General features: G+C 49.1%; 1 protein-coding gene across 1 annotated transcript; it reads right to left on the bottom strand.

The window, feature by feature from the left end:
• Positions 1 to 187: 187 nt before the first annotated feature.
• On the bottom strand, positions 188 to 27,196 carry ACCS (1-aminocyclopropane-1-carboxylate synthase homolog (inactive); the record flags this gene model as incomplete). Its single annotated transcript, XM_080690704.1, has 17 exons — positions 188 to 242; positions 811 to 866; positions 3,148 to 3,353; positions 12,215 to 12,319; positions 12,435 to 12,588; positions 12,701 to 12,843; positions 14,324 to 14,465; positions 14,565 to 14,610; positions 16,553 to 16,642; positions 17,793 to 17,893; positions 18,684 to 18,761; positions 19,100 to 19,197; positions 20,747 to 20,813; positions 20,957 to 21,026; positions 22,043 to 22,113; positions 24,130 to 24,189; positions 26,936 to 27,196. The coding sequence occupies 17 exons, from the start codon at positions 27,194 to 27,196 to the stop codon at positions 188 to 190; spliced, it is 1,803 nt and encodes a 600-aa protein (XP_080546830.1).
• Between the last annotated feature and the right edge of the window lie 713 nt (positions 27,197 to 27,909).

Genomic DNA, 27,909 nt, shown 5'->3' with positions numbered 1-27,909 from the left:
CAGGTTGCTTGCCCGAGCTGGGGAACTGCAAAAGCCATGAAGGAGTAAGGCGAAGAGTCAGGGAGAGTGGGAGGACTTCCAGAGCCTGGCTGAGCTGTTCACCACTGAGCTGGGCAAAGAGCCCTCTGAAGAGCCAAGCAGAATACACCTCAGGATGGCCCCCGTGATGGACAGGGTCCCGTGGCTTTCAGTCACCAAAGCCCAGCCGCAGATACAGCTTCTCCTCCCCGTTTCGGAGATGTCTACGCCGGGTAAGCGAAAGTCCAGAAGTTGTATCAGACTCTCAGGAATGAAAACGGAGGCTATGAGAAGTACTCAGGGCAGACTAAACACTCTTGATGAAAGAAACGGGAGAAGTGAGACATGAAAGGGGAAAAGCCCCTCACTAAGTGGTGCTGCCGGGCTAGAGGCCTTCTCCGTGAGCACCCGCCTGGTCCTTAGGTGTGCGCCACCATTTGGTTAATTCGTTAAGTCTTTGCGGGTCTGTCTCCTCTCCTGGTTGTGATTTGCTTGTCATCCGTCTTGCTCAGTAACCCTAGCACCTAGTAGCAAGTCCAGAACACAGGTGCCTGTTGAATGAATGAATGAATGAATGAATGAACGAATGAACGTCTCTCTTCTCTTCGGTTCCACTGGTGCTCGACACCCACGCTATTCTATGATGAGGACTTCTGATCATTGTCTTCCCCGGACTGGACCGAGTTTTCAAAGGGGAGAAATCGGCTAGCTACTTCCAGACACTCTGAGTTTCCTGCACCCACCCCTGTGCACCTCCTCTCCCACCCATCACAGAGACACAGATACACACACAGATCCAAAGAGCGCCGCCGTCGCTGGCCAGGCACAGCGGGGCACACCTGCAGCACCTGGGAGGCGGAGACAGGGTAACAAGTTCAAGGCCAGCCCTGGTAACTTTGAGAGATCCTATTTCAAAACTTAAAAAAAATAAATAAAAAGGGTTAGGAGTATAATTCAGAGGTAGAATCCCCACCCCATCCCCGGGTTCAATTCAAACAAAACAAAAACAAAGAGAACCATAGCTCTACCGACCTAGCTTTATAAACCTGTGCTAACCGTTCCCCTTCTGTGAAACTCCCAGTCTAGACGGAACCAAGAGTCCCTGACTCTGGACACACCAACTGCACGCCGGAACACGGAACACAGAACCAACTCCCAGGGCGGCGTCACATACGGACACACGTAGAGACAGGCATCTCCAAAGCCATCAACCAAGGAAACAAATCACAGTCTTTCTATCCAAACAGAATGATCCTTAACAGCAAGAAGTCAAAAAGCCCAGACAGAGGACAGGGAGAAAGAGAACATCTACTAATGGCCATTTGTCCCACTCTAATCTGGATCGAAGCCAGAATTTCACGCCAAAGCCCTGCAAACTTTACCCCCTTGAAACACATCAAACGTGTCCCTGCAAATCAGGGGCATCCCCTGGCCAGCTGCCAAGCACCGCGTCACTGGAAAAGTCTTTTAACCTCGATCTCCTGTCGCGATGAGATGTATTTTATGTTCCTGGAATTATTTACTCCTGAAATTTTCCTGTATAACCTTTCTCCAGTGTTTCCGGTTATATCCAAACTCTTAACCCAATGTTTTGAGCCACAATTTCTTGTCTTTTTTGACATCTTAGAGAAGCCCTCATAGCTGAACTCCAGAGCCAGTGCCACATTGACACTTAACCCAACTGCTCCTGAAATCAAAAGAACCAAACATGTGCCAAAGCAGGAAAATCCACAGTTCACTGCCTTACCTGATATGATTCTTTATAATTAAAGTTATACAGCTGGGCGTGGTGGCGCATACTTGTAATCCCAGCGCTTAGGAGGCTGACACAGGAGGATCACAGGCTCACAGCCAACCTCAGTCACTCTGTGAGACCCTCCACAACTTAGTGACACCCTGTTTAAAATTAAATTGAAAAAAATAGGGCTCGGGGTATAGCTCAGAAATAGAAGCCCCGGGTTCATTCCCCAGTGCCACACACACACAAAAAAAAAGTTATATTATTGTGAGCCCTGGTGGCACATGCGTGTAATCCTAGTATCTGAGAGGCTAGGACAGGAGGATCACAGATATGAGGCCAGCCTCAGCAACTTAGCGAGATACTATTTCAAAATTAAAAATAAAAAGGGCTTGGGGCGTAGCCCAGTCAGAAGTAGAATGCCCCTGGGTATTTAACAACAGCAAAAAGTTATATTATGGAGACCTCTAAAAAAATGGTCTCCAATAATTAAAAAACCCTGTGCTTTTTAATTGTGGGAATTAGACTGTATTTAATATGTCGAATGCCCTTAAATAGTAACTAAACTCTAGTGAGCACTTACTACATGCCAGGGTCTGTTTTCTGCACTTTAAAAGAGCTTATTTATCCTCACAACAGTGCCGTGTAACAAACTATTATTGCCCTCATTTTACGGAGGGGTAAGTAAAACAGAAAGACTAAGCACCTTGTGGGGTATTATCCAACTAGGAAACGTCAAAGCTGGGATTCGGGGCAGGCAGTCTGGCTCCCACCCATGCAACCAAGAGGCTAGAGTCAGGGAAGACGAAGAATGATAGAAACTGAATCATGAGCTCTGAGGTGTACTAACCACGGCCGGTTCAAGTACTTGGGGTACTTAACTGTCTTCCAAGAAGAATTAAAAGGGATGTATTTCCTTCTCAAGACAATGCCTTCAGACAGATGAAGGGCCCTAGGAGATGAGCACTTCCCCAGCAGTTACACCAAGCAATCTTTGGATCTCAATGCTGTAAGCACCGAGCTCTGGCTCCCACTGAGAACCAAGGCTCCAAAGGCCTCTGCGCTTCAAGGCCACGTCCAGAGCCAGCTCGGCCTCGGCCGCCGTCCCCGGCAGGTCTGGAGTCCTGGCCCGGGCGTGCGGCCCTGCACGGGGGAGGGAGCCCCCGGCTGGCCTCGGAGCCGGGAGGCAGAGGAGGAAGGGTCCAGGAGAGGAGGGGGTGGGCCAGGCAGCAGCAGGCGAGGGGACAGGTGGGGACGCCAGTGCCTCGGGCGTGATAAATACCGATCGCAGCCCCCGGCCTCCCAGCCCCCGGCCTCCCCGCCTCCCGAGCCCGCGCCCACCCGGGCCCCGCCACCGCCGCCCAGGAAGGCCCACGGCACGCGGCGCTCACCTCGGCCACGGCCTCCCGCTCGGCCCCACACTCAGTCACCAGCTCATGTCGCGGGGCGCGGGCCACAGCCGCCCGGGTCGGAGGTCGCCAAGTCGGGAACCGGACGGGGCCACTAGGTCTGCAAAGCCCGAGGGCAGCGCGGGGCCGGGCTCCGCCGCGACTGACACCGCACGCACTGCGCATGCGCGAGCGGCCGGGCGCGCCCCCTGCTGGCCAGGAGGAGTCAGGGCGGGCGCGCCGGGACACTCAGCCCTGCTCTCCACAGAATTTGCAAACCCAAAGAACCACACACCACCCTGACTTACAGAACTGTCAGGCATGTAAACGCTTTGGTATGACCAGCGGTCATGAAAGTGTAAGGAGGGCAACTTGGCACTATCCATCAAGCGTAAAATGCCCCAGGAACCTGCAGCCCAACAATCTCTGTACAAGAGCTTACTCAACAGATGCTCTCAACAAGGTTTACCAAAAATATTAGTGATGGCATTGTTTCTAATAATAGCAAGATACTGGACGCCACAAAAATAAACTTTGGAACATGATTAGAATGTGGTCATATTTTGGTACATCCAAGATATGTTTTTTTTATTGGTGCACTGTATTCATACATCATAGTGGGATACAAACTTTTGTAGACATACATGCACACATCGCCCAGTCAGCCCCCACCCGATCCCCACCCCATTCTCTTCCCATCCCTCCCTCCCATGCTTGGCTTAGTGGTTGACATCTAGTATTATAGCAATTTATCAAAAATTAAAAATGATAATCTCACATAATAGTTTCATTTGTCTGATACCAAGCTTTTGATGATTTAAAGATAACATTTCAATATTTCTTTTTACTTTCTTTCTTACCAGAGAATATTTTTTCTATTTTTTTTAGGTGAAACTATCATATATTTATATATTTATTTTTCAGAAAAAAAATCTATTCTAATATGGAATATGGACTCTAGATACCCAAAACGATCTTGAAAAAGAACAAAGCTAGAAGATATATATTTTCTGATTTCAAACCATATAAAGCTACAATAATTGAAACAGTGTAGTACTATTCTAAAGGCAGATATATAAACCATTGGAGTTAAATAAAAGCCTAGAGCTAAATTCTTCCCTATATTGTCAAGTTATTTTTGACAAGGTTTCCACGAACATTTGGTGGTAGAAATAATAATCTTTTAACTAAATATTGTTGAAACATAATAATTACATGGAAAAGAATAAAGTTGGACCCTTACCTAATCCCATATACAAATATTAACTCAAAATAGATAAAAGACCTAAATATAAATCTTAAGACTATAAACTTTTAGAAGAAAGTCTGGGTCATAAAACCTCACAACATTGAAATTGGCAGTGATTTCTTGGATATGATTTCAGTGGCACAGGCAACTCAGAAGAGTATACAAACTCCCTAAAAAATAAAAAAATATTGTATATCCAAAGACAATGTAAACAGAGTTAACAGTTACTAATAGAATGGGATAAAATATTTCCAAATGCTATATCTGAAGGTATATTAATATTCCAACTAGAAATCCTAAAAATTAACAACAATAAAGGCAAACAATACCATTTAGAGATAGGTAAAAGACTAACATAAGTAATGAATCTCCACAGATAACCAATCTTAATTGTCTGTTGGATGGAACTCTTGTTTCTCTGGTTCTGGTGTGTTACCTATTTCTTCTTTGTAGTTAATCTCTTTGAGTATTTTCTCTAGTGCTGGTTTTGAAGACATAAATTCCTTCAGTTTCTGTTTGTCATGGAAGCTTCTTATTTCCCCATCTAATTTGATAGAAAGTTTTGCTGGGTAGGAAATTTTTGGCTGGAAGTTGTTTTCTTTCAGAGTTTGGAATATGTTACTCCAAGCCCTTCTGGCTCTCATGACTTGTTTTGGGAAGTCTGGAGTGATTCTAATTGGTTTGCCTCTGAATGTCACTTGGCCATTTGCTTTTGTTGCCTTTAAGATTCTCTGCTTGGCTTCCACATTGGTCATTTTGACAATTATGTGGCGTGGGGATCCTCTTCTCCGATCCTGTCTAAAGGGAGTTCTATAAGTTTCCTGGACCTGTGTATCAACCTCTTGCTCTATGTTTGGAAAATTTTCTGCTATTACTTCCTTGAAGAGATTGTTGATCCCTTTGGTTTCACTTTCTTTTCCCTCCTCTATTCCAATTATTCTTAGGTTAGCTCTCTTAAAATGGGCCCATATTTCTTCAATATCAGATTCCTGCTGTCGGATATTTTTTCCTAGATTAGAAACTATGCGTTCATTTTTGGAATGGTCATCTTCTAAGAGCGAGATTCTGTTCTCCATGTGGTCTAATCGGTTGTTTGTAGTTTGAATTGAGGCCTTTACTTCATTAATTGCATCCTTTATCTCTTTTTGGTGCTCTCTGAGTTCTTTTCGAAGCACCTCTATTATTTCTACAGTTATTTTCCTGATTTGATCTTCTAGAAATCTCTGATTTTCTGTTTTATTGGGTTCTGATGTTGTGGGGTTGTGGGCATTCATTGCTCCAGTATTATTCCTCTTTCCCATGATTTCGGAAGTTTGTGCCTTCTCTGGGTTCTTCCCTTGGGTCACTATGACTTCACTTAAGGTGTTCTGGATCTCGAGTCAGTAGTATCTCAGACCCCACTACTCCTTTACTGGGTTGTATCACAGAGTCTCCAACCCAGAGAGTCAATAGAGGCTGCTTTAGACTGTGGGGGTTGCCAGGTTGCACGTTCGCCTATGGTGTGATATCTCTGCCACCGCCACTCCCCCACTGGGTCAAGTCCCAGGGAGTACAGTACTGGGATTTCTCCTCTGTGGCCCGCAATTTGACTCACTGTTCTTGAGTACGCAGATGTAGCTGTACTGGATTCGGTGAATTCTCTGCTGCTGCCGCCGGTGGCAATATGGCGCCGCTATTACGCCCTCGGCCATGAGGCTGGTGTATTTCTTCTTGGTTTTGATTTCCACTCTGAATCCCTGCAGCGTGTGCTGAGCTCAGCCACTGGGAGCTTTAGATTTTACCTGTGGCGAGAAATCCCGCCTGGCTGTTCTGCTGCGGCTCACCTTGGCTTGCTGTAGCCGTCCGGTGAAGTCGCCGCTGCCGCCGGCAGTATGGCGCTGCTGCCGCGTCCTCGGGCGTGAGGCCGGTGTATCTCCTCTGTGGCTCTGAGCTCTGTTCTCAGTCCGCTTTCTCTCTGGAGCCTGGTGATTTTTTTGTTTCTCTGGTGATGGTGTTTTCTGGCTATGAAAGGCGCTGATTTTGTGGTAATGGAGATTGGTTGTTAGCGGGGCTCTTAAGCCCCGCTTTTCTCGGTCGCCATCTTCCCGGAAGTCCTCCCAAGATATGTTTAACACAAAAGGGTGGTTCAAAATAGTGGGCAAGCGTCATCTATGCAAAAACAAGAAGATATAAAATATATAAGTACAGGCTTATTTTAAGGCATATGTAGATTACTTAATTTCTAGAAGAAACCCAAGAAGCAATCATAGCAGTTTGGGGTGCAGTAATTGTGGAACAGAAATAGGCGCCCTTTCATTTTTTCTTTCTGTATTATGACATGATCTAGCCTTAGATGTGCACAGTAAGAACTCTGTCAGAAGGCAGTAATTAGAGTATAAAACTTTAAAATAAATTGCAGAGTGATGTGACTGAGTCTCATGAAACGACCTGGTTGGAGTTGGGTTTGCTGGCTGGGGGAGTTCTGGGTCCTGCTGCAAGATCCAGCTTGGTAATAACTGTGCTTTATCGCCCTCTGGTGGACATTGTCAGTTACAGCTTAAATATTCATGGGAATAATTCTGAGTAGAGGCTTCCTGAAGTCTTCCAATAGTTGCAGTGATTCCGATTCCAGTATTTTTAGTTGATGTCTGCTTATTACAGATTTAGGGAGATCTGGACGACAGAATTCTGGAGGTTGACACCCACATTCTTATCCCCCACATCCAAGATAATACGGCTTTGCTTTCCAAATCCACACCCTCAGTCTAAAATTAGCGCGCGCGTGCGCATGCACACACACACGTGAGAACCGCATGGGTAGAGAGCAGTGCCAATCACTAGCATCTTTAGATCCAAATTCCTATTTTTACTTTTTTTTTTGCAGGTCTGGGGATGGAACCCAGGAGCATTTGACCTCTGAGCTACATCTCCTGCCCTATTTTTTATTCTTTATTTTGAAACAGGTTCTCAGTAAGTTGCAGAGGGCCTCACTAAGTAGATGAGGCTGTCCGTGAACCAGGATCCTCTGGTCTCAGCCTCCCAAATGCTGGGATTGCAAGCGTGTGCCACAACGCCGGGCTTTTTACTGTTTAAATAGGTCAACAGTATACTGTTGGTCAACAGTTTTCTTACCCGCATACTATTGGTCAACAGTATGGTGTTGACCTATTTACTGGTTTTACTTTTTAAAATAGGTCAACAGTAGTTATCTGAGCCAGGAGATCAAAGCCTCTTTTTTTCTTCTTTGTACTTATCTAGTTTAAAAACATGTATGTTTTACTCTGGGCATGGTGGTGCATGCCTGTGATCCCGGGATATGGGTGATTGAGACAAGAGAATAGCAGATTCAAGGCCAGCCCCAGAAACTTGGTGAGGACCTCAGCAATTTAGTGAGACTTTGTTTCAAAATAAAAAATTAAATAGGGCTAGGGGTATAGCTCAGAGGTGGAACACCCCTGGGCTTAATTCCCAATACCACAAAAAAGTATATTTTAATCATTTGTTCTTTAACTAAATGAATATTTACTGTGTTAATGAACTGTATGAGGCATGGACTTTGAAAAACTATCTTACTCACTTTTATGAGCTTAAATTGCATAATGCCTGGGACACTGTAAGTGCTCAGCTGAAGGGATAAAGGGTGTCGGACGCTGGGAGGAGCTACCCAGAAACCAGACATATACACCGGTAAGGTGTCGCAAAGCAGAGAGTGAAAAGTGGCAGAGGAGAGGAAGCAGAGCTGGGCGTGGTGGCGCACGCTTGTAATCCCAGCATTGGAGAGGCTGAGACTGGAGGATCACGGTTCACGCAGCTTCAGCTACTTACTGAGGCCGTCGCAACTTAGTGAGACCCTGTTTCAAAATAAAGAATAAATTAATAGGGCAGGGGGTGTAGCTCGGAGGTCGAATGCCCCTGGGTTCCATCCCCAGACCCGTAAAAGAGAGGGGGGAGGAGGAAGAGGTCGTACCCAGTGGGAATGATCTAAAATGACTTCACTCAAGAGAGGATGCTTTTGCTTGTCCAGTAGGATATTTAGGATTTTGACATGAGGCAAAAGGGTCATTCTAGGCAGAGTAAAAAGTCACGAGCAGCCAGGCGTGGTGGTGCACACTTGTAATCCCCGCACTTGGGAGGCCGAGACAGGAGGATCGCACAGGTTCGAAGCCAGCCTCAGCTACTTAGTGAGGCTCTCAGCAACTTGGCGAGACCCTGTTTCCAAATAAAGTATAAAATAGGTCTGGGAGTAAAGCCCAGAGGTAGAAAAGCCCCTGGGTTCTACCCCCAGTCCCACCAAAAAGAAACAAAAAAACCATGAGCAAGGACATGTGTTTTTAAAAGAAAGAAGAACAATCAGAAAAAGCAAACATTTTACAATCCAGCATGGTTAAAACAGCCTGCTGCTGTAATTAAGATAGGAATCGTCCCCGGAGGCTCAGGTGTTGAAGGCTTGGTCCCCAGTGCAGTGAGGGGTTCAGAGGGGGGCTCTTGGGCAGTGACTGAATCAGGAGGGCTTAGTCCTCATCCGTGGATTAACCCATTTGGTGGACTCAGCTGCTGGTGGGTGGATGGACTACAGGAAGAAGAACCTCTTGGAGGAAGTAGGGAAGCGGGGATGGCCCCGCCCTGGGAGGGGATTCCTTGGTCTCGGCCCCCTCCTGGCTGCCATGAGCAGAGCGGATGTTCTGCCTCATCTCAGGCCCAAGCAACCAGCCTGCCATGGACAGAAATCTCTGGACCCATGAGCCAAACGGAGTCTTCGTGTACTTTGTAGGTATTTGAGGGGAGGGACTGTGAGGGGGGTATATGTGTGATTGAACTCAGGGGTGTTTTCATCTGAGCAATACCCCCAGCCCCATTTTTTTTTATCTTAAAACAGGGCCTTGTCAGGTTACCTCACGCTGGCCTTGAACCCGTGATCCTCATATCTCAGTCTCCCAAGTATTGGTACTACAGGTGTGTGCCAGCATACCTGGTAATCTTTGATTCTTTAAATCCCACCCTCAGGTATTTTGGTTACAGAAATGAAAAGCTGAAAAATAGCCTTATTCTGTCAAATAAAAACAAGTCTGAACTATAAAGAGTAATTTTCTGCAATTTCCATGTAAACTATTAAAAAATATTAAAAATTAAAAAATATATAAGTATTTGCCAATGTTGAACTCAAATAAATTAAAGCAGGTTAAGGCATAGCTAAAGAATCAACTCTGGGGGCTGGGAATGTGTTTTGGTGGTAGAGTGCTTACCTAGCATGCAAGAGGCCTTTGGTTCAATCCCCAGCAACACACACACACACACACACACACACACACACACACACACACCAAATTATTAACCTGCAAGAAAGGCCAAAAGAAATTACCCAGAATGTAGTTAGAGACACAAGGAGAAAGAAAATAAGAAAAAAAATTCAGAGACATGGAGGCAGCAAGTCAGCCCGTCACACATTTAGTAGAGTTTCAGAGAGATGAGGGAGGCAGAGGCAGAAGCCATATGTGGTGAGCTGAAGGATAGAGGCTGAGAACTTTCCAGAGCTGATGAAAAGAAGCTACAGATACAAGAACCCCTGTGTATTTCAACAAGATAAATAAAAACAGTTCAATATCTACACATGCAATAGTGACACCACATAATGCTGATGACAAAGGGTATCTTTCAAAGTCATTGAGAACCGAGCGCGATGGTGCATGCTTGCAATTCCAGTACTTGGGAGGCTGAGGAAGGAGGAACCAGTGGCAGCCAGCTTCAGCTACTTAGTGAGGCCCTCCACAACTTAGCGAGACCCTGTTTTAAAATTTAAAATATATAGCTGGGCGTGGTGGCGCACGCTTGCAATCCCCATGCTTGGGAGGCGGAGACAGGAGGATCGCACAGGTTCGAAGACCCCCGCGCTGGCTTAAGACACCCTGTGTCCAAATAAAAAACATAAAATAGGTCTGGGAGTGTAGCCTGGAGGTAGAAGGGCTTCCAGGAACCCCAGTACCACCAAAAAAAAAAAAAAAAATAGGGATGGGGGCGTAGCTTGGAGGTAGAATGCCCCTGGGTCCATTCCCAGTACTGCAAAACAAACAAACAAACAAACAAACAAACAACAAAAATAGCCAGGGATAACAGAGTTTAAGGGGCCACAGTATTCTAAAGTTTTGTATTGTTTGGAAGGAAGGTAAATATACTGATTCTAGATTAATAAATTTATTTGTGTGTGATATAATTTGTGAGAAAACAACCAGGAGGAAGAGAAAGAGAAAATATATAAACGAATACAGGAAGAAATGGGAAAATAAAACAGAAAACTCTAAGAAGAAGGAAATAAATCAGTGAGAACACACACACACACACACACACACACACACACGGGAGGGGGCGGGGGGGGGACTAAGCATCAAAAGAGGAAACACAAATAACAGATTGTTGTGGCTACCGTGCTTACCTTCACTAGCCATCAGGATTTTTTTTTTTCCGGGTCTGGGGATGGAACCCAAGGGCATTTGACTTCCAACCTACACCCCCTACCCTGTTTTTTATTCTTTTATTTGAAACAAGGTCTTGCTAAGTTGCGGAGGGCCTCACAGGTACCTGAGGCTACCTGCAAACTGCAATCCTCAGGTCTCAGCCTCCCAAATGCTGGGATTACGAGCGTGTGCCACCATGCCTGGCTAATTTTGTGTGTGTGTGTGTGTGTGTGTGTGTGTGTGTGTGTGTGTGTGTTTTAACTCCAAATCTTGCTTTACATAAGTAACATTTGCTTAAATTTAGCCACCACACCCGCCCCGTTCCTCAGGATTTTAAAAAAGTAAAACCAGGAGCCGGGCTTGGTGGCGCACGCTTGTAATCCCCGCGCCTTGGAGGCTGAGACAGGAGGATCACACCGGTTCGAAGCCAGCCTCAGCTTCTTAGTGAGGCTCTCAGCAACTTAGTGAGACCCTGTTTCCAAATAAAGTATAAAATAGATCTGGGAGTGTATCCCGGAGGTAGAAAAGCCCCTGCGTTCCACCCCCAGTGCCACAAAAATAAAATAAAATAAAACAAAATAAAATAGGCTGAAAGAAAGGAATACCATCTAGTAGGGAGAGAGCATGCAATGTCTACATACCTGCTAGGGTGTGTAGAGATCAAATGCCTCTGGGTTCTATCCCCAGACCCCCCCCCCAAAAAAATCTCTCAGTGGCTCCCAGTTTTCTCAGTGGTCCCTTCTCCGTGGAGAATATATTCTGAGGCATTCCCCAGGGGCCAGTTCAGAATTCCAGCCCCAATCCCCCCCCAAGCCACTGCTGGCCACTTGCTTTGAAACAGCAAGGGCTGTTCCTTCTCACGCAGGAGGAGAGCCCCACTTCTATCCCCACGGAGAGGCCCCTCCTGACTCCCACCCTGGGGCCTGATCACCTCGTCCTGCCCTGAGGCCGCCCCAGGCCCCTGGCCAGTCATGATCTGAGAGACAGAATTCACTCCAACTCCTGGCCAGTCACGATCTGAGAGACAGAATTGACTCCAACTCCAATCTCCTTGAATTATCCCCCCCCCATACCCTGTGTGCTGCTCCTCTGACTTGTTTCTATGGCAACAAAGAAAGTGGCACACAGGCCCATCACAGAGGAGGTGCAGGCAGTGCTCCCTCATCTTGGCCTCAGCCGGCCGAGGGCCGTGGGTAAGAGCAGTCACGCTTCCCCTGGTCTGTAAATTACTCAGGACAGGGCCATCTAGCAGGTTCCCAGCTTTGTTTAATAGGGCAGAACAGTGGTCCAGGGCAAAGCCACACTGGGACTCCTGCTGGCAGACGACTTATCCAGTCAGTCTTCTGCAGCCCCAGGACCTCCAGGTCAGAGGCAGGGGCTGCTTAGGAGGCACTGGCCAGCTCATCTGTGCTGGCCGCTGGGTCCTGGGTCTGGCTGGGAGGGCTAGCATCTGCCACTCGGGATGTGTCCTCGAGCACCTGCCGGATCCTCTGCATCCCTGGGAACAAGGTGGTTGCAGGGGTGGGGATGAGCAAGCTGAGGCTGATGAGGCCAAAGGAGGGTGGGCAGGAAGGAGGCTGAGGTTAGGAGGCGCTGGGCAGGAGGCTGCTCACCCAGGCGGAGCCGGTGGGCCTTGTCCGAGAAGACCACGCGAAACCAGCCCGGCTCTTTACACTGGAAAGCCTTGCCACAGGACAGCAGCACCTTATTGTCCAAAAAGCGGCGCCAGAGTAGCGCTTCCTCTTCAAAGGTGCCTTCGCGCAGGTACTGGGAGGAGGGGGCAGAAGAGGCTCAGGATAGAGAGGAGACCTCTGCTGCCCCCTGCCCGCTGGAAGAAAGTTCAACACTTCCTCCTAGTCTGCACCTCGTTCTGTGTTACCTTTCTCAGGTCAACCCAGATGAAGAAGCCTGCCCCACCACTCAGGAAGGGGGTCCCCAGCGCCCGGAGCTCTCCCGAGACGTAGGTGTAGGCAGCCTTCAGCCGGGCATGGTTTTCTGGCAGGTACACCTGGTTGATCCAGTCTGGCAAAAGGAAAGCCCAAAGCTACATTTCCCCTCGGCTTTCCACTCCAACAGCTACTCTAAAGGATGAAAAGTGAAAGCCCGTGGCTGCCGTGACTGAGGGGTCCTTCCTCTGGCTGGCTGATGGGGCAGGGGATCAGGAATCCAATGTTGGTATAAAGCTCCTTTAATCTGGAAACTTGGCCCTGGAAGCTCCAGGTCCCACACTACATTCAGGAGCCCAGAGCACAAAGTCCCTAAAGGTGCAGAGCCAAACCAAAAGGTTTATCCAGTTACAGCGTGATGCCGCCGTAGAGCCACACAGACCACCGATTCCCACGGGGATCGGAGGGGGAGGGGCTCGGGCAACCTCACTTCTCTGATCCAATTTCTATTGACCTCTGTTTTGGGAGTGTACAGTTCTATGGCTTATAGCATACCTATAGATTCACATAACCACCAGAGTCAGGATTCTGAATTTTCCATCATCCCAAAGATAACCCTTGGGCTTCTTCCATAACTCTGATCTATTATCCATTACTACCATTTTGCCTTTTCCAAAATGTCAAAGCTGTAGAATCAAATGGTATGTAATCTTTTAAAGCTAGCTTCTTTTCCCCAACAGAATACCTTCAAGATGAAAGTGTGGCAGGTGCAGTGGTACACACCTATAAGCCCAGCCACCTGGGAGTTTGGGGCAGGAGGATCACGAGTTCCAGTGAACTTTCCAACCTGGGAAACTTAGTGAGACCCTGTCTCAAAATAAAGAATAAAAAGGGCTGGGGGATGTAACTCACTGGTAGAGGTCCTGCCTAGCATGTGCAAGGCCCTGGCTTCAATCCCAGGGTCTGCAAAGAGAAAAAGGAGCTGGCCCCATGCTGTCATGGACTTGACCGCAGAATAGCACTCCGTGGTGCGGCTGTGGCTGTCGGGTGGCGTCTCCATATCCGCTCATTTGTGGAAGAACACTGGGTTGTTTGCAGTGACAGGTGGTTATGAGTAAAGCAGCTATTAACATTCACATGGAGGTTTTGTATGACCATCGGGGTCAGTAACGAGGAGCGGGATTGGCTGGGTCATTTGGTAAGCGTCTGTTTAACTTTTATAAGAAATTGCCAAATTGTGTTCCAAAGTGGCCGAAGCACCTCACATCCCCATCAGCAATGTCTGAATGTCTGAGAGTTCCAGTGGCTCTTTGTCAACACATGATGTTGTCCCTGGTGTTAAAAATTTTAGGAATGATAGAGAAGTATAAAATAATAAGGAAAACATAAAAATTCTTCTTTCCTAGGATCCTGGGGGGGACAAATGTGATGTCAGAGTAAGAGCATCATCTCAGTCAACAGTGGCCGTGACAGGTAAGCCTTGCTTTCTAACCTCGCTCTCTGAACCTGGGAGCAGAGTGGAGTCACAGAGGGAGAGATGCTTCCACGATCCCTGGCCAGTCCCAGATGGACTACAACCCTCCCCCTCGTTCAGGTCCCCAGATCCAGGTAGTCACCGCGGTCCCGGAGCAGCTGTGCCATCTGGTACTGAAGCAGGCCACTGAGGCTGTGATAGCGGGAGAGGGAAGCCACGGCAGTGATCACGTCCCGGTTTTCTGAATACAGCATGCCGAAGCGGAGCCCGGACATCCCGAAATCCTGTGAGCAGCAGCAGCCACGGCTATGGCCAGCCCTCCAAAGGGGGAGCTGGTTCCACCTGCCTGACTGCCCCCCACCCCGAGTCAGCTAGGAACTCACCTTGCTGGCTGCCCACAGCACATGGGTTCTCTGGGGGTCCGGCAGCCTGCAGAGGACACAGCGTAGGGACAGAGGCAACCCAGAACCCAAGGGATTGGATGAATCTGATTTGGGGTCAAGACTTGTTTCATCTCCTTAAACCCCCGGTTCCCACGCAGCCTTTAGAACAGGGGTCAGAAAACAGTAGCCCTTAGGCCAAATCTAGCTTGCTCTTTTTGTAAATAAAGTTTTATTAGAACACAGCCAAGCCGGGCGTGGTGGCGCACGCTTGTAATCCCAGTGCTTGGGAGGCTGAGACAGGAGGATCACGTAGGTTCGAAACCAGCCTCAGCTACTTAGTGAGGCTCTCAGCAACTTAGTGAGACCCTGTTTCCAAATAAAATATAAAATGGGTCTGGGAGTATAGCCCGGAGGTAGAAAGCCTCTGGGTTCTACCCCCAGTACCACAAAAAAAAAAAAAAAAAAAAGAACACAGCCACGCTCATTTGTTTATGGAGTGTCTATGGCAGAATTGTGTGAGAGACCATAAACATTTGCCATCTGGCCCATTAGGGGAGAAGTTTGCCACATGGAGTAAAGGCTCCACGTAGGAAAGGCCTATACCCTTCTTGCTCACGGTGGTAACCCCAGTACCCAGCACAGGGCCTATTTTTTCCACGACTCACAAAGGATCATGAATACAACATTCTCTGCGTTTTCATTTCCTAATGCATAAAACAAATGAAAGTACCACTCTGTGAGCAGTCTTTTCTTATAGAGCTTTGGGGGGGGGCACAGGAGAGGACCAGTAGAAAGGACTCGGCGAGTTGAAAGGTCTGAACATACATCAGGAGCTGTTGGAAACCCCTGGAGGTCAGATTTACAGACACGATAGATGACCTGGTCCGAGTGTTTCCCAAGGTGTTTTGGCTATAAATTCTTGGCTCAAACAAAATTTAGTGGAAAAGCCTATGGCCAGGCGTAGTGGTGCACATTTGTAATCCCAGCATTCAAGAGGCAAAGACAGGATCACGGTTTGCAGACAGCCTCAGCTACTTAGTGAGGCCCTTCGCAATTCAGTGAGACCCTGTTTCAAAAATAAAAGACTAGCCGGGCGTGGTGGCGCACGCTTGTAATCCCAGCATTCGGGAGGATCGCGGTTCGTGGACAGCCTCAGCTACCTAGTGAGGCCCTCTGCAACTTAGTGAGACCCTGTTTCAAAAATAAAGAATTTAAAAAAAATAGAACAGGGGGTATAGCTTGGAGGTAGAATGCCCCTGGGTTCCATCCCCAGACCCACCAAAAATAAAATAAAATAAATAAATAAATAAATAAATAAATAAATAAATAAAAGACCAGGCCGGGTGTGGTGGCGCACGCTTGTAATCCCCGCACTTGGGAGGCTGAGACAGGAGGATCGCGCAGGTTCAAAGCCAGCCACGCTGGCTTAAGAGACCCTGTTTCCAAATAAAATATAAAACAGGTCTGGGAGTATAGCCCAGAGGTAGAAGGGTTCCATCCCCAGTACCACCAAAAAAATAAAGTAAAATAAAAAACAGAAGACTAAAAAATAGGGCTGGGAGTGTAGCTTGGAGGTAGAATGCCCCTGGGTTCCATCCCCAGCACCACACACAAAAGCCTATGATTTGAATAGCCAGAAATGCTTATTTGCTGAATGAATGAATGAATGAATGAACGAATGAATGAATGAAACAAACTGAAGCTACTTCGGAGAGGACACAAACAGCAATGGAGGCCAATCTCTCACCCACCCAACCCTCCCCCAAGGAATCCCAAGGCCCCCCGTGGAGCTCACTGGCACCTCACAGAATAATTTTAAAACCACTGATCCAGCCCAACCCTCCCACCTTCTCCATGGGGAATCCGAGGACCTGGGATATTAGTGGAACTGCTTCAGGGTGGGCCGCACCCCGTAGGCCGAGCCTATGAGGGGCCAGGACCCCGCAGAGAGTGGGGGGCCGGCGGGGCCCTGTGTCGGGGAGCTTCACCTTTCCAGGCTCAGGACACTGCGGAACTCAAGGGACGCCTCAAACACAGACAGCATGTAGACCTCATCCACGAGCACGTGCAGCTGGTGCCTGCAGGGGGCCAGAGGCCAGAGGAAAGGGGGTGATATGGAGGCCAAGTGTGCGTCCATCCCGGGGCATCAGACGGCCCAAGGGACCCCGGTGCGGCCCAGGTAACCAAACTTAGTTTTTCCTGAAAACCCTACTTTTATCTACTTTCCTCAAGCAGACGGAGCTGTACAGGCAACACGGAGAACAAGAGCTTTTGAAGCACTGTAGGAGAGAGACGGGCTCTCGGTTCCTACGCAGAAGGCACGTCTAAGTAGAGAGCAAGCTCAGGTCAGAAAGACCCACCTTCAAGTCTGGACCGACCCACGACTTGAGCGATCTGCGGTTCTACTGACTGGGGAGAGTGACGTTGACTATTCCTTATGGACTTGTTGTGAGGATTACAAGAGAACATCTAAAGTGCTCAGCATGGCACCTGGCCTAAGTGTGCAATAAATGTTGTTAAAAAATGGAAGAGAAGCTGGGCATAGTGGCACATGCCTGTAATCTAAACTACTCAGGAGGCTGAGCAGGAGGATCGCAAGTTCGAGGCCAGCCTGGGCAACTTCGCGAGACCCTATCTCAAAATAAAAAGGGCTGGGGATGTAGCTCAGTGATAGAGGGTTTGACAAGCATGCACGGGGCCCTGAAATAAATGAACAACATATATATTACGCCCTATTAGTTTTAAAAATAAATATACAGCCGGGCGTGGTGGCGCAAGCTTGTAAAACCCGCGCTTGGGAGGCGGAGACAGGAGGATCGCGCAGGTTCGAAGCCAGCCGCGCGCGCTGGCTTAGGAGACCCTGTTTCCAAATAAAAATGTAAAAATAGGTCTGGGAGTGTAGCCCGGAGGTAGAAGGGCTTCCAGGAACCCCAGTACCACCAAAAAATAAAAAATAAATAAATATACATATATTAAAATTTTTTAAATAAGATGGGGGGGGAGAGAGAGAGAGAAAGAGAGAGAGAGAGAGAGAGAGAGAGAGAGAGAGAGAGAGAGAGAAAGACAACTGGCATCCCTCAAAGCCATACTTTCCCACCCCACTACCAAGGAAAGGCCAAAGTAGATATAAGTCTAGAGTAGGTTGAAGAAGGTTTTAACGCAAGACCAAAGCGCGCGTCAGAGCCCGCTCTGCCCAGACGCCGTGGGGGCTGAACTGTCAGGGCTCACCTCTTGGCAAATCCCAGGAACTCCTGCATCTCTTCCACAGAGTAGACAATACCCAGAGGGTTCTGGGGGTTGATGAGGATGAGGCCTTTGACCTTCACACCCTGAAAGCGCGGGAGGGCAGGAGACCTCAGCCCACAGTCCCGGGGACGGGCCTGTCACTGTCCGGGACACGGTCACGACCCAACATAAAGCACATAAGTAGGACTCAGAATTACGGCCACAGCATGGTGCCAGTCGTGAGAAGAAGAGCAGCGCAGAGCATAGAGGGAAAGGCGCCCACACACCAGGAGAGGAAGCAGGGGCGGGGGGAAAGTAGGGCTTTGGGAGGAGTAGGGCTGGGGGCTTTGCACTTTCAAAATTCCTAGAGTGAGATGGACCAAGGTAAAAAAAAAAAAAAACTACTGAGACAGGTTGCCAAAAAGCAGACTGAGAGGAGCCATTGGAGGCCAGGCCTCTGCCTTTCCTGGGGAGGCCCCAGGTCCCTTCCAGGTGAACAGGACCATCCTCCATGTTGCCAGGGGGACTAACATGCATGGGGGCCCTGAAAAAAATGAATAACATGTATATTATGCCATAATATAACATACATTATACAGGCTCCCGCACACCTGAAGCAGCGTTGGGGGAGGTGGGAGGAAGGGTCACTTACAAAGAAGCCCCCTGGTGGGCACTATAGACTGAGGTTTGAGGGTGTTGTTCTAAAGAGAAGACCCTCCGCAGGCTGGGTCCTGCCTGACCCCTGAATGGTGAATGGTTCTGGGCCACCTCCCGATGTGCCTGTCACCATCACGGCTGCTAACTCAACTCCCGGGAGGAGAAGATCAGCCACGGGGAGAGGGGGCCTTGCTCTGCTCAGACCCCCCCCCCCAGGGTTTGATTGACTCCCCTGACCTCAGAATTAACTCTTTGCAGAGCCATCTCCAGCTTCTCCACTGTGAGGTGGAAGGGACGTGTGTCCTGCTCAGTGACCTGGAAAAAGACCCACCAAAATCCCCAGCCAAATTCAGAGACTCCCCCACCCCTCTTGAAATGGCCTCCGCCCTGTGATCCGCTCAGCCCCCCTCCTACTTCCTATTTCTAATCCTTTGCTTCTACATCCACCCCAGGAATCCCAGAGTCTAGAGTTTGGGAGCCTCCAGGGAATCCAGGCACGGGAAGCCAGGGGGCAACAGAAGTCTCTAATCCCTTCTTGCCACGACCCAAGAACCCTCAGCATAGGCTTCCTCCCACAGTCACCTGAAAATTCAGATCCTGGAAATACTGGGCACACAGGAAGGTCCAGGCCCCTCCTGGGATGCAGGTCTTACCTGGCTGTCCAGATAGACGTGGGCCAGTCGGGCATTGCTATAGATGTGGACGTGTTGTGTGATGGCTCCGTAGAAAGGGGTGGGGATCAGGAAGGCCTCTGGGGGCAGGAGTGGGCAGGGCCTGAAGTGTCCTGGCTGGAATGAGCCAGATGCCCCCGCCCCTCCCTGCACTGCCTCTCCAAGCCTTTGGCATTCCTGAGGAACATCCAGGGCATGCTCCTACTGCCATCTCCCAAAACTCTAGAGCTTGGTTCCACTGACAGCAGTCCCTTTCCTAATACAGATGCTCCTCCACTTTTGATGGGGCTCTGTTTGGATAAGACCGTTGTAAACTGAGCACATCATTAAATCAAAAATACACTCAATCCCGTAACCTACCTAGCATCTCAGCTTAGCAACAAACTATACAATGTTGGTTGCTTCCCCTGTGATCCTGTGGCCGACAAGAAGCCGAGGCTGGCTTCCACTGCCCGGCATCCACAAGAAAATATAGCACCACATACTGCTAGCCAGGAAAAAGATCGCAATTTAAAATTCCAAGTACAAAGCTGAGACGGAGGATCACAGTTTGAGGACAGCCTAAGCTACTACTTAGTGAAGCCCTTTCCAACTCGCTGAGACCCTGTTTCAAAATAAAAAAAAAAAAGAGAAAATAAGGCTGAGGGTGTAGTTCGGAGGTAGAATGCCCCTAGGTTCCATCCCCAGTACCGCAAAAAAAAAAAAAAGTCCAAGTACAGCCTCTACTAAATGTTTATAGCTTTCACATCATCTTAGGATGGAAAACTTGAGTCAAAATACTGTTAAGAAGGGAGCCTTCTGATGCCTGTAATCCCACTACTTGGGAAGCTGATCAGGAGGATCACAGGTTTGAGGCCAGTCTCAGGAACTTATTGAGACCCTGATTCAAAATAAAAAGGGCTGCTGGGCGTGGTGGTGCACACCTGTAATCCCCGTGCTTGGGTGGCAGAGACAGGAGGATCGCGTGGGTTCGAAGCCAGCCGCGTGCGCTGGCTTAGGAGACCCTGTTTCCAAATAAAAATGTAAAAAAATAGGTCTGGGAGTGTAGCCCGGAGGTAGAAGGGCTTCCAGGAACCCCAGTACCACCAAAATAAATAAATAAATAAATAAATAAATAAATAAATAAATAAATAAATAAATAAAAATTTAAAAAAAGTAAATAAAAAGGGCTGGGGAGTTAGAACTCTTCTGGGTTCAATCCCTAATACCATGCACGTATGCACATGTGTGCACGCGTGCACGCGTACACACACACACACACACACACACACACACACACACACACACACACACACACACGGCTCTGCTGGGGCCCTCCTGAGAAAGAGTACCCCATTCCCCTCTCCTCATGAAAAGTAACAACCAGCCTCATACATTCCTCCTGTCTTTACCACACCCTGCCACACGAGGGCGCGACAGCCTCTCGGTGGGCCTGAAGGGAGAGCCAAGGGCCCGCTCAGACAGCAAGTCCAGAATCCTGACACCCATCGCGCCTTCCCTGGAGTTGCCACCCCTGGGCGGCTGGTCCAGCCACTTACTTAAGACCCCCTAATGTCTCCTGCATCCTATCATGGCCCAGAGCACATGGATGTAGGCCGGTAACTGCAGATGCTGGTGGGGCTCACTTACCCCCCTCCTCACACAGCGCCATGGCCAGAGCAGAGAAGACAGAGGCACCGCCGTTCATAACCACCACCTGGGGTGACAAGACAGGATGGAGGCGACTGGCCGTCACTCCTCATCCCACTCTGAAACACACTGAGGCGCAGTGAAAGGCGGACCCCAACCCAACCTCGGCCTGAACCAGCCGAACATAGAGCCGAGGAAGGGGCAACTCACGTTCTCTGGCTTGAGAGGTGCTGGGCTCTTGCAGTAGAAAGACAGGAACTTAGCCACTTCCTCCCGGAGGCTAGAGATAAGAGAAACTGATGATACGAATGGTGCTTGCCAAGGGTCCGCACAGTCCACCCCCAGCTCCTATGGGGAATTCTCATGCAACTGCCATTTTCCCCCTTATTTCCCACGTGAGAAGTGGGGTCAGACCCTGTCTCTACTTCTGGCCCCTCTTCCCACCTTAATGCATTAAAGCATTTGCTCTCCATAGTTCTGACACTTATAATGAGGAGGCCTCTGGGGTAGCGACAGTAGCACCAGATGTAGGTGTAGCTGATAATAATAACAATGAACATCATTATAATTGTATTATTAGCATAGTTCTTGTTGCCAGCACTTATTGGACATGTGCCTCATACAGAAGTGATTTGGGGAATGTGACACTGTAGCTACCATTGCCATTATTGCTATTTCTATTTGACATATAAAGAAGCTGAGGTTTGAAGAAGTCCAGTCTCTGGCTGATAAGGGGCAGAGCCCACACCCGAGCCCAGTGGTCTGCCTCCAGGGCTCACCCTCCTCACTACTCTATTTTAAGAACATGTGCCTTGGAATCAGTCTTGGGAATCACTTAGAATGGTGACTGGCCCCTGGTGAGTACTCAATCGGTCCAGACTCTGGTCAGTATTATTCTTACCATTAGGAAAAGCCCCAGCCAGCTCCCCGCCCCTGAATCTGGCTTCTGTAAAGCTACTGGGCAAGGACAGATACCTCACCGCCAGGCCCTCCCTGAGCATAGATCCAGGCTCGTGGAAACCCAGCGGGAGCTCCTGAGATGGAGCAGGACTGGCGGGAGAGCCCAGGCTCCCCAGGCCCAGGCCCCCGGGCTCCCCAGGCCCTCGCAGCTGCCACTTCCGCTCTTTGGGGTTGGACCATTCTTCATAGTGCGCTGCAGGTGCAGCGGCATTCCTGGCTTCCACCCACTCCAGGCCAGGAGCATCCCCCTCCCAGCTGTGGCTATGCATCGCCCTCCAGGCCCAGGGGAGCACAGTGGCCCGTGCTGAGCTCCGCTGGCCTGTGACAATGACTTACAACAGATGTCCCCTCCAGTCGTGGTACTGCAGCAGACAAGGCTCCACCCACAGCATGTCGCTCTGACTCAGCTGGGGACAGAGAGGGAGGAGCAGGGCTGAGGTCCATCACTGCCGCTCGCATCCACCCAACACAGACCCTTCGTCCCAAGGACTCGCTCTGCTCATCAGAGAAACTCCGAGGGGCGCAGCACAGGTACGGGACCCTCACAGCCATTTTGCAGATGAGAAAACCAAGGCTCAAACTTGTGTAGTGGCTCCGCCAAGGCCACAGAGCTAGAACTAAGACCAAGACCCAGAAATCTTGACTCCTGGTCCAGTGCTCTTTATGTAATACAGCCAACCTAGAAATCCAGAGGGGTGGCTTGCAGAGGCGGTGCTGGGAGAGGGCGCTCAGCTTCTCCAGGGGCCAGAGGAGGCCCCGGAGTGGGTGCCAGCACCTCAGTCTTGGCTCCAGTTTCTCAGGGACACTATCTTCCCACAGGCTCAGCGCAACCTCACACTTTGGGAAAGGTGTTGGTTTCTAGGCCATGCCCTCGGTGCCCAGATGCTGGGTCAGCGACTCCTTAGGGCATCATAGGTAGGGGTCATGACACAAGAGCCTTGGGCAGTGGAACCAGAAGAAATGGAAATCAGCCATTTGTTTTTTATTGTTGTTGCTTTTTGTTTGTTTGTTGTGGTCCTCGGGGTGGTATCTCAGGGTATTCTACCTCTGAGCTACATCCCCAGTATTACCTTATTTTGGGGTGGGGGACAGGTTCTCCCTAAGTTGTCAAGACTGGAAATCAGTCATGTGTACGCCTGGGCCTAGGGTAATCTCCTTGCTTCATCCTGTAGATTTGGTCCAACACAGAGGCCACCGGGCACCTTGGTCTACTTAGCATTTGATGTGTGACTACACTGAGATACACTGGGTTTTGTAGACTTGGTATAAAAAATTATGCAAAATGAATCAATGAGCTTTATATGTTTACATGTTAACATGATCCTATTTTGGTTGCATCAAATAAATGAAATACACTATTAATTTCACCAGCTTTTAAAAATCTTTTTAGTAGACAACATAAAATTACATATATGACCCACCTTTTATTTATTTCAGTGCTGAGCTGCCTTAGGAAGCATTGGCTGGCTTTAGGCAAAACTGGCTTTTAAGGCCTACTCCCTGTACCCCACCCTGCTTGGGGCTTGAAGTTTTATTCCTTGTAAAGATGGTTTTTTTAGATTGAGCCTGGCTGTCTCTACAAACCCAACTTTAACCCTACAGCCTTGGGACACATAGTTGGCAGGCATTTCCAGTGGTTTACTAAAAACCACCTGCTCAAGAAATCTGATGATGAAATTTCTAGGAATTTTGCAAGCTGGGCACAGTGACACATGCCTGTAATCCCAGTACTTGGGAGACTAAGACTAGGGTATCACAGGTTCGCGGCCAGACTCATCAACCTAACAAAATCCTCAGTAACTTGATAAGACTTTGTTTTAAAATAAAAAAGGCTGGGAGAATAGTTTGGAGGTAGAATGCCCCTAAGTTCAATCCCCAGTACCAATATTAATAATAGTAATAATAATTCGATATCAACTTACAACTAAATAAGTTATCTTAAAGGCAAAGGCGATAAACATCACTTCCTGTGTGTACTAACTACAGTGGGCCCGTTACCTCCGCTGCAGAGGCGACTTCTGTCTGTGTGTCTGTAGGACGCTACACAGTGCTGTGCCGCCAGCCCTGCCGTGCGCTGACGTCACACCGGTAGCTAGAAATAGGCCATTGTGGGAGTATGCCTACCGGGGAAATCAGCAAAACTACAAAATCAGGCTTTTTGGTTCCCTGAACGCAGAGTTGTTCAATACACACAGCGCTGGGCGTTTCCTGAAGATCAGGAACTCAACCCAGCAGGAGGGGCTGAGGAAGGGACCGAGCCTGAAGAGATGGACAATCCAAGTGGGAAACGACATGTCTCAGATCACACAGGAAGCTGTCGCCAATGCAGACACCTGGGTCTCCTGACTCCCAGGCCAGGCCAGGCACACGGGAAGCACCCCAGGGGAGGCGCGCCTCAGAGCTCATGGGGCCCCAGGACTCACCCTCCAGGACAGCAGGTCAAAGCAGAGTTTGTTCTCGCTGGTGCCCAAGTTGATAATGCCCTGGAGAGAGAGGCACAGCGGCAGGGCGGGCATCAGAGGGTCGCTTGGGGAAGGCTGAGGAGCCTCGGGGACAGCACAGGGGAATTCGCAGTTCTGTCCCTCCACGATCCTTTGTTTGACTCAGCTGGGCCCACCACTTCCCTCTATTTTTTTTTTTTTTTTTGTATGAGTGTGTGGTGCTGGGGATTGAATCCAGGGGCATTCTACCTCTGAGCTATGCCCCCAGCCCTATTTTTTTTATTCCTTATTTTGAAACAGAGTCTAAGTTGTAGATGGTCTCACCAAGTTGCTGAGGCTGGCCTCGAACCTGTGATCCTCCTGTCTCAGCCTCCCAAGTACTAGGATTACAATTGTATACCACCAGGCCCAGCTCTGTCTTCCGTGTGTGTGTGTGTGTGTGTGTGTGTGTGTGTGTGTGTGTTACTGGGGATGGAACCCAGGGGCTTCCTACCTCTGGGCTACGCTCCCAGACCTATTTTATATTTTATTTAGAAACAGGGTCTCACTAAGTTGCTGAGAACTTCATTCTCCTGTCTCAGCCTCCCAAAGTACTGGGATTACAAGTGTGAGCCACCACGCCCAGTTCCATCTTCCCATTTCTAAAACTCTGCCCAGATGCCATGTGCTGCAGGAAGCCTTCCTCAAGCTCTGCCTAGAAGGGCTCTTTTCTTCTTTGGGGGTCCCTCGGCTCTTTATCTATCTCCCCTTTAGAGCACTGCTCAGTTTCTGCCAGGCCATAGGGATGGAGGTCCATGCTGTCTTTCCCTTGATGCTGGCAAGCTCCCTGTAGGCAGATGCATGCCAGGGCACCATGGATCTCTCATGGGGCTTAGCAGGAGTCCATGTCACTCCCGGGATGAAAGACTGCGTGCAGAAAATTATATTCTGGCAAGAACAGAAACACGAGTAGAGGCAGATCAGGAATGGACCCCGGGGTCACTGTAAATGCCCCTATGGAGACCCAGGCAACATCACCCAACACCCGATAACCCTCTAAGCCAAAAAGCATTTACTCTCGCAAGTGAGGCAGGATATAAAGCACAACCCAAGCTCTCCTTAGAGAGTCCGCTGAGACTCAGCACAGGCCTCGCACACGGCCAACACCTGATCCCTGAGTTACGGCTCCTTACTCCCTGGGAAGCGATCTGGGAGGCTCCTCCACAGACAGCACATCTGCAGACCCCACAGCTCAACCTTCAAGGCACAAGCACCATCGAGCACTCTCCCTGCTCCACTGCCGAGGCCCTGGTCTAAGCCACCATAATTCCTTGCCATAATTCCTAGCCTCCCTGCATCCTCTCTTACCTGCTCCCTCACCTCTCATCTGGTTTCCACCCAGAAGTCCAAATCACCTTTTAAAAATAGAAATCAAGCCGGGTTTGGTGGTGCACACTGGTAATCCCCGCGCTTGGGAGGCTGAGACAGGAGGATCGCGCAGGTTCGAAGCCAGCCTCAGCTACTGAGTGAGGCTCTCAGCAATTTAGTGAGACCCTGTTTCCAAATAAAAAGTTTAAAATAGGTCTGGGAGGCCGGGCGTGGTGGCGCACGCTTGTAATTCCCCGCGCTTGGGAGGCGGAGACAGGAGGATCGCGCAGGTTCGAAGCCAGCCGCGCGTGCTGGCTTAGGAGACCCTGTTTCCAAATAAAAATGTAAAAATAGGCCTGGGAGTGTAGCCCGGAGGTAGAAGGGCTTCCAGGAACCCCAGTACCACCAAAAATAAAATAAAATAAAATAGATCTGGGAGTATAGCCTTAAGGTATAAAAGCCCCTGGGTTCCACCCCCAGTACCACAAAAAATAAAAATAAAAAATACAAATCAAAGCTGGGTGTGGTGGTAGATGACTGTCATCCCAGCACTCAAGAGGCTGAGACAGGAGGACCGCAGGGTTTCAAAGCCAGCTTCAGCAAATGAGCGAGGCTGTAATCAACTTAGGGAGGCTGTTTCTAAATAATAAAATAAAAAGGGCTGGGGATATAGCTTAAAGGTAAAATGCTCCTGGGTTCAATCATCAGTAACAAACATGCATGCGCACGCGCACACACACACAAACACACATCCTAAGCTCTTCTCTTAAATCCTCCTAGAGGTTAGGTTATAAGGAACCTATGGCTTCTGTCTTGGGTATTCACCATCTCTCATTCTCTCTGTAAAGGCATAACTAATAATAGCTTCTAATAAATTAGGGCAAAAAATATGAACAAGAATAGCAGCCACCATCTATCCAGCGTATGATGTGGCAAGCACTGTCTTAACAACTAGATCTACCCGATCTCACTTCATCCCCATGAGTAATAATGGGGCATTATTATCCCATTTGAGAGGTGAGCCGACATTGAAAGAGGGTAAGTAACTAGCTCAACAACGTACCACCCGCAAGCAAAACAGTTGTGACCTGAGCTCTATCCCGGCTCTAAAGCTGACTAGTTGAGGTTAGGGGTGTAGCCCAGTGGTCAGAGCACTTGCCTAATATGGAACGCCAAAAAGGAAAAAAAAATCAAAAGTTGATAGTTGGCAGGCTGTGGGCTGGAGTCCATGCATAAGCATTCTGCGGTTCTTGGATTTCTCCCTCACAAATCAGTGCCCCCTTAACTATAAATGGGCCTCTCTGGGCTACATCGGAGGAGGTGGAGGGAGAGCACCATGGCCCCAACCTGACAGGACGGAGCGGGAGCCGCCCCATGGGTCGGGGTAAAGCCCCCCAGCCCGCAGCTCCCTCCTGAACCCGGTGGGAGGGCCTTCACTCACACTGGGGTTCTCGGCCTCGTCGTACTTGTCCATGTGGTAGATCCTGTAGCCCTCCTCAGCCGAGTCCCAGAACCATTTGCTGACTCTTCCTCTAGAGGACAGGCAGGAGCCACCAGAGGAGAACATGGCGGTGGGGTCGCCCACTCCACCGAGCTCCCGCGGCGTCAGGTCTGCCCTTCTGGCGCCATCTCCTTCCTCCATGGAGGCTGAGCCCAGGCAGGCAGCTGATGCCCCGAGTTCCTCCTGAGGGAGGGCAAACATCTGCAAGAAGACAAAAAGCGTTCAACGCACAGGCCTCCTCAAGAGCTTTCCACAGCGCCACGCAGCAAAGGCGCGTCAGAGTCACGGGTCGCAAGGGCTCCCTTTGTCTTATCTGCCCCTTTCTTTTTATTTATTTATTTTTTTCCCGAAACAACGTCTCCCTCTGTTTACCGGGCTGGACTCAGCCTCTTGGGTTCAAGCGATCCTCGTGCCTCAGCCTCCTGAGCAGCTGAAGCGTCACCCTACCAGCTAGTACCTGCCCCCTTCCTTGAAGTTAATGTCTTCCTGTGTCCCTTACTCATTATAACTATACCTGCAATCCCTACAATAAGGCAAATCGCTGAAGGGGACGTTAGGGGCCAAGGACCACACTTGCTGCATGCAAACAACTTTACATTCCGTTGCGGACGTTTTCATTCTGCAGCCTGAGGGGTCACCTGTGCTAGTTCTCCATTTTTTCTGTTTCCAATTTCCAAAAGCCATTTGAAATTGGTGCATGCTTGTAATCCTAGGACTTGGGAGGCTGAGACAGGAGGATCGCAGGTTCTAAGCCAGCCTCGGGTACCTAAGAGGCCCTCTGCAACTTAATGAGACTCCATTTCAAAATAAAGAATAAAATATGGATGGGGGTGTAGCTCAGAGGTAGAATGCCCCTGGGTTCCATCCCCAGTATCATACACACACACACACACTCCAAGCAGATCACTGCCAGG

Source organism: Muscardinus avellanarius, assembly GCF_963383645.1.
Source record: "Muscardinus avellanarius genome assembly, chromosome: 1".
Lineage (NCBI taxonomy): Eukaryota > Metazoa > Chordata > Mammalia > Rodentia > Gliridae > Muscardinus > Muscardinus avellanarius.
This window is presented reverse-complemented; position numbering and strand designations above follow the sequence as displayed.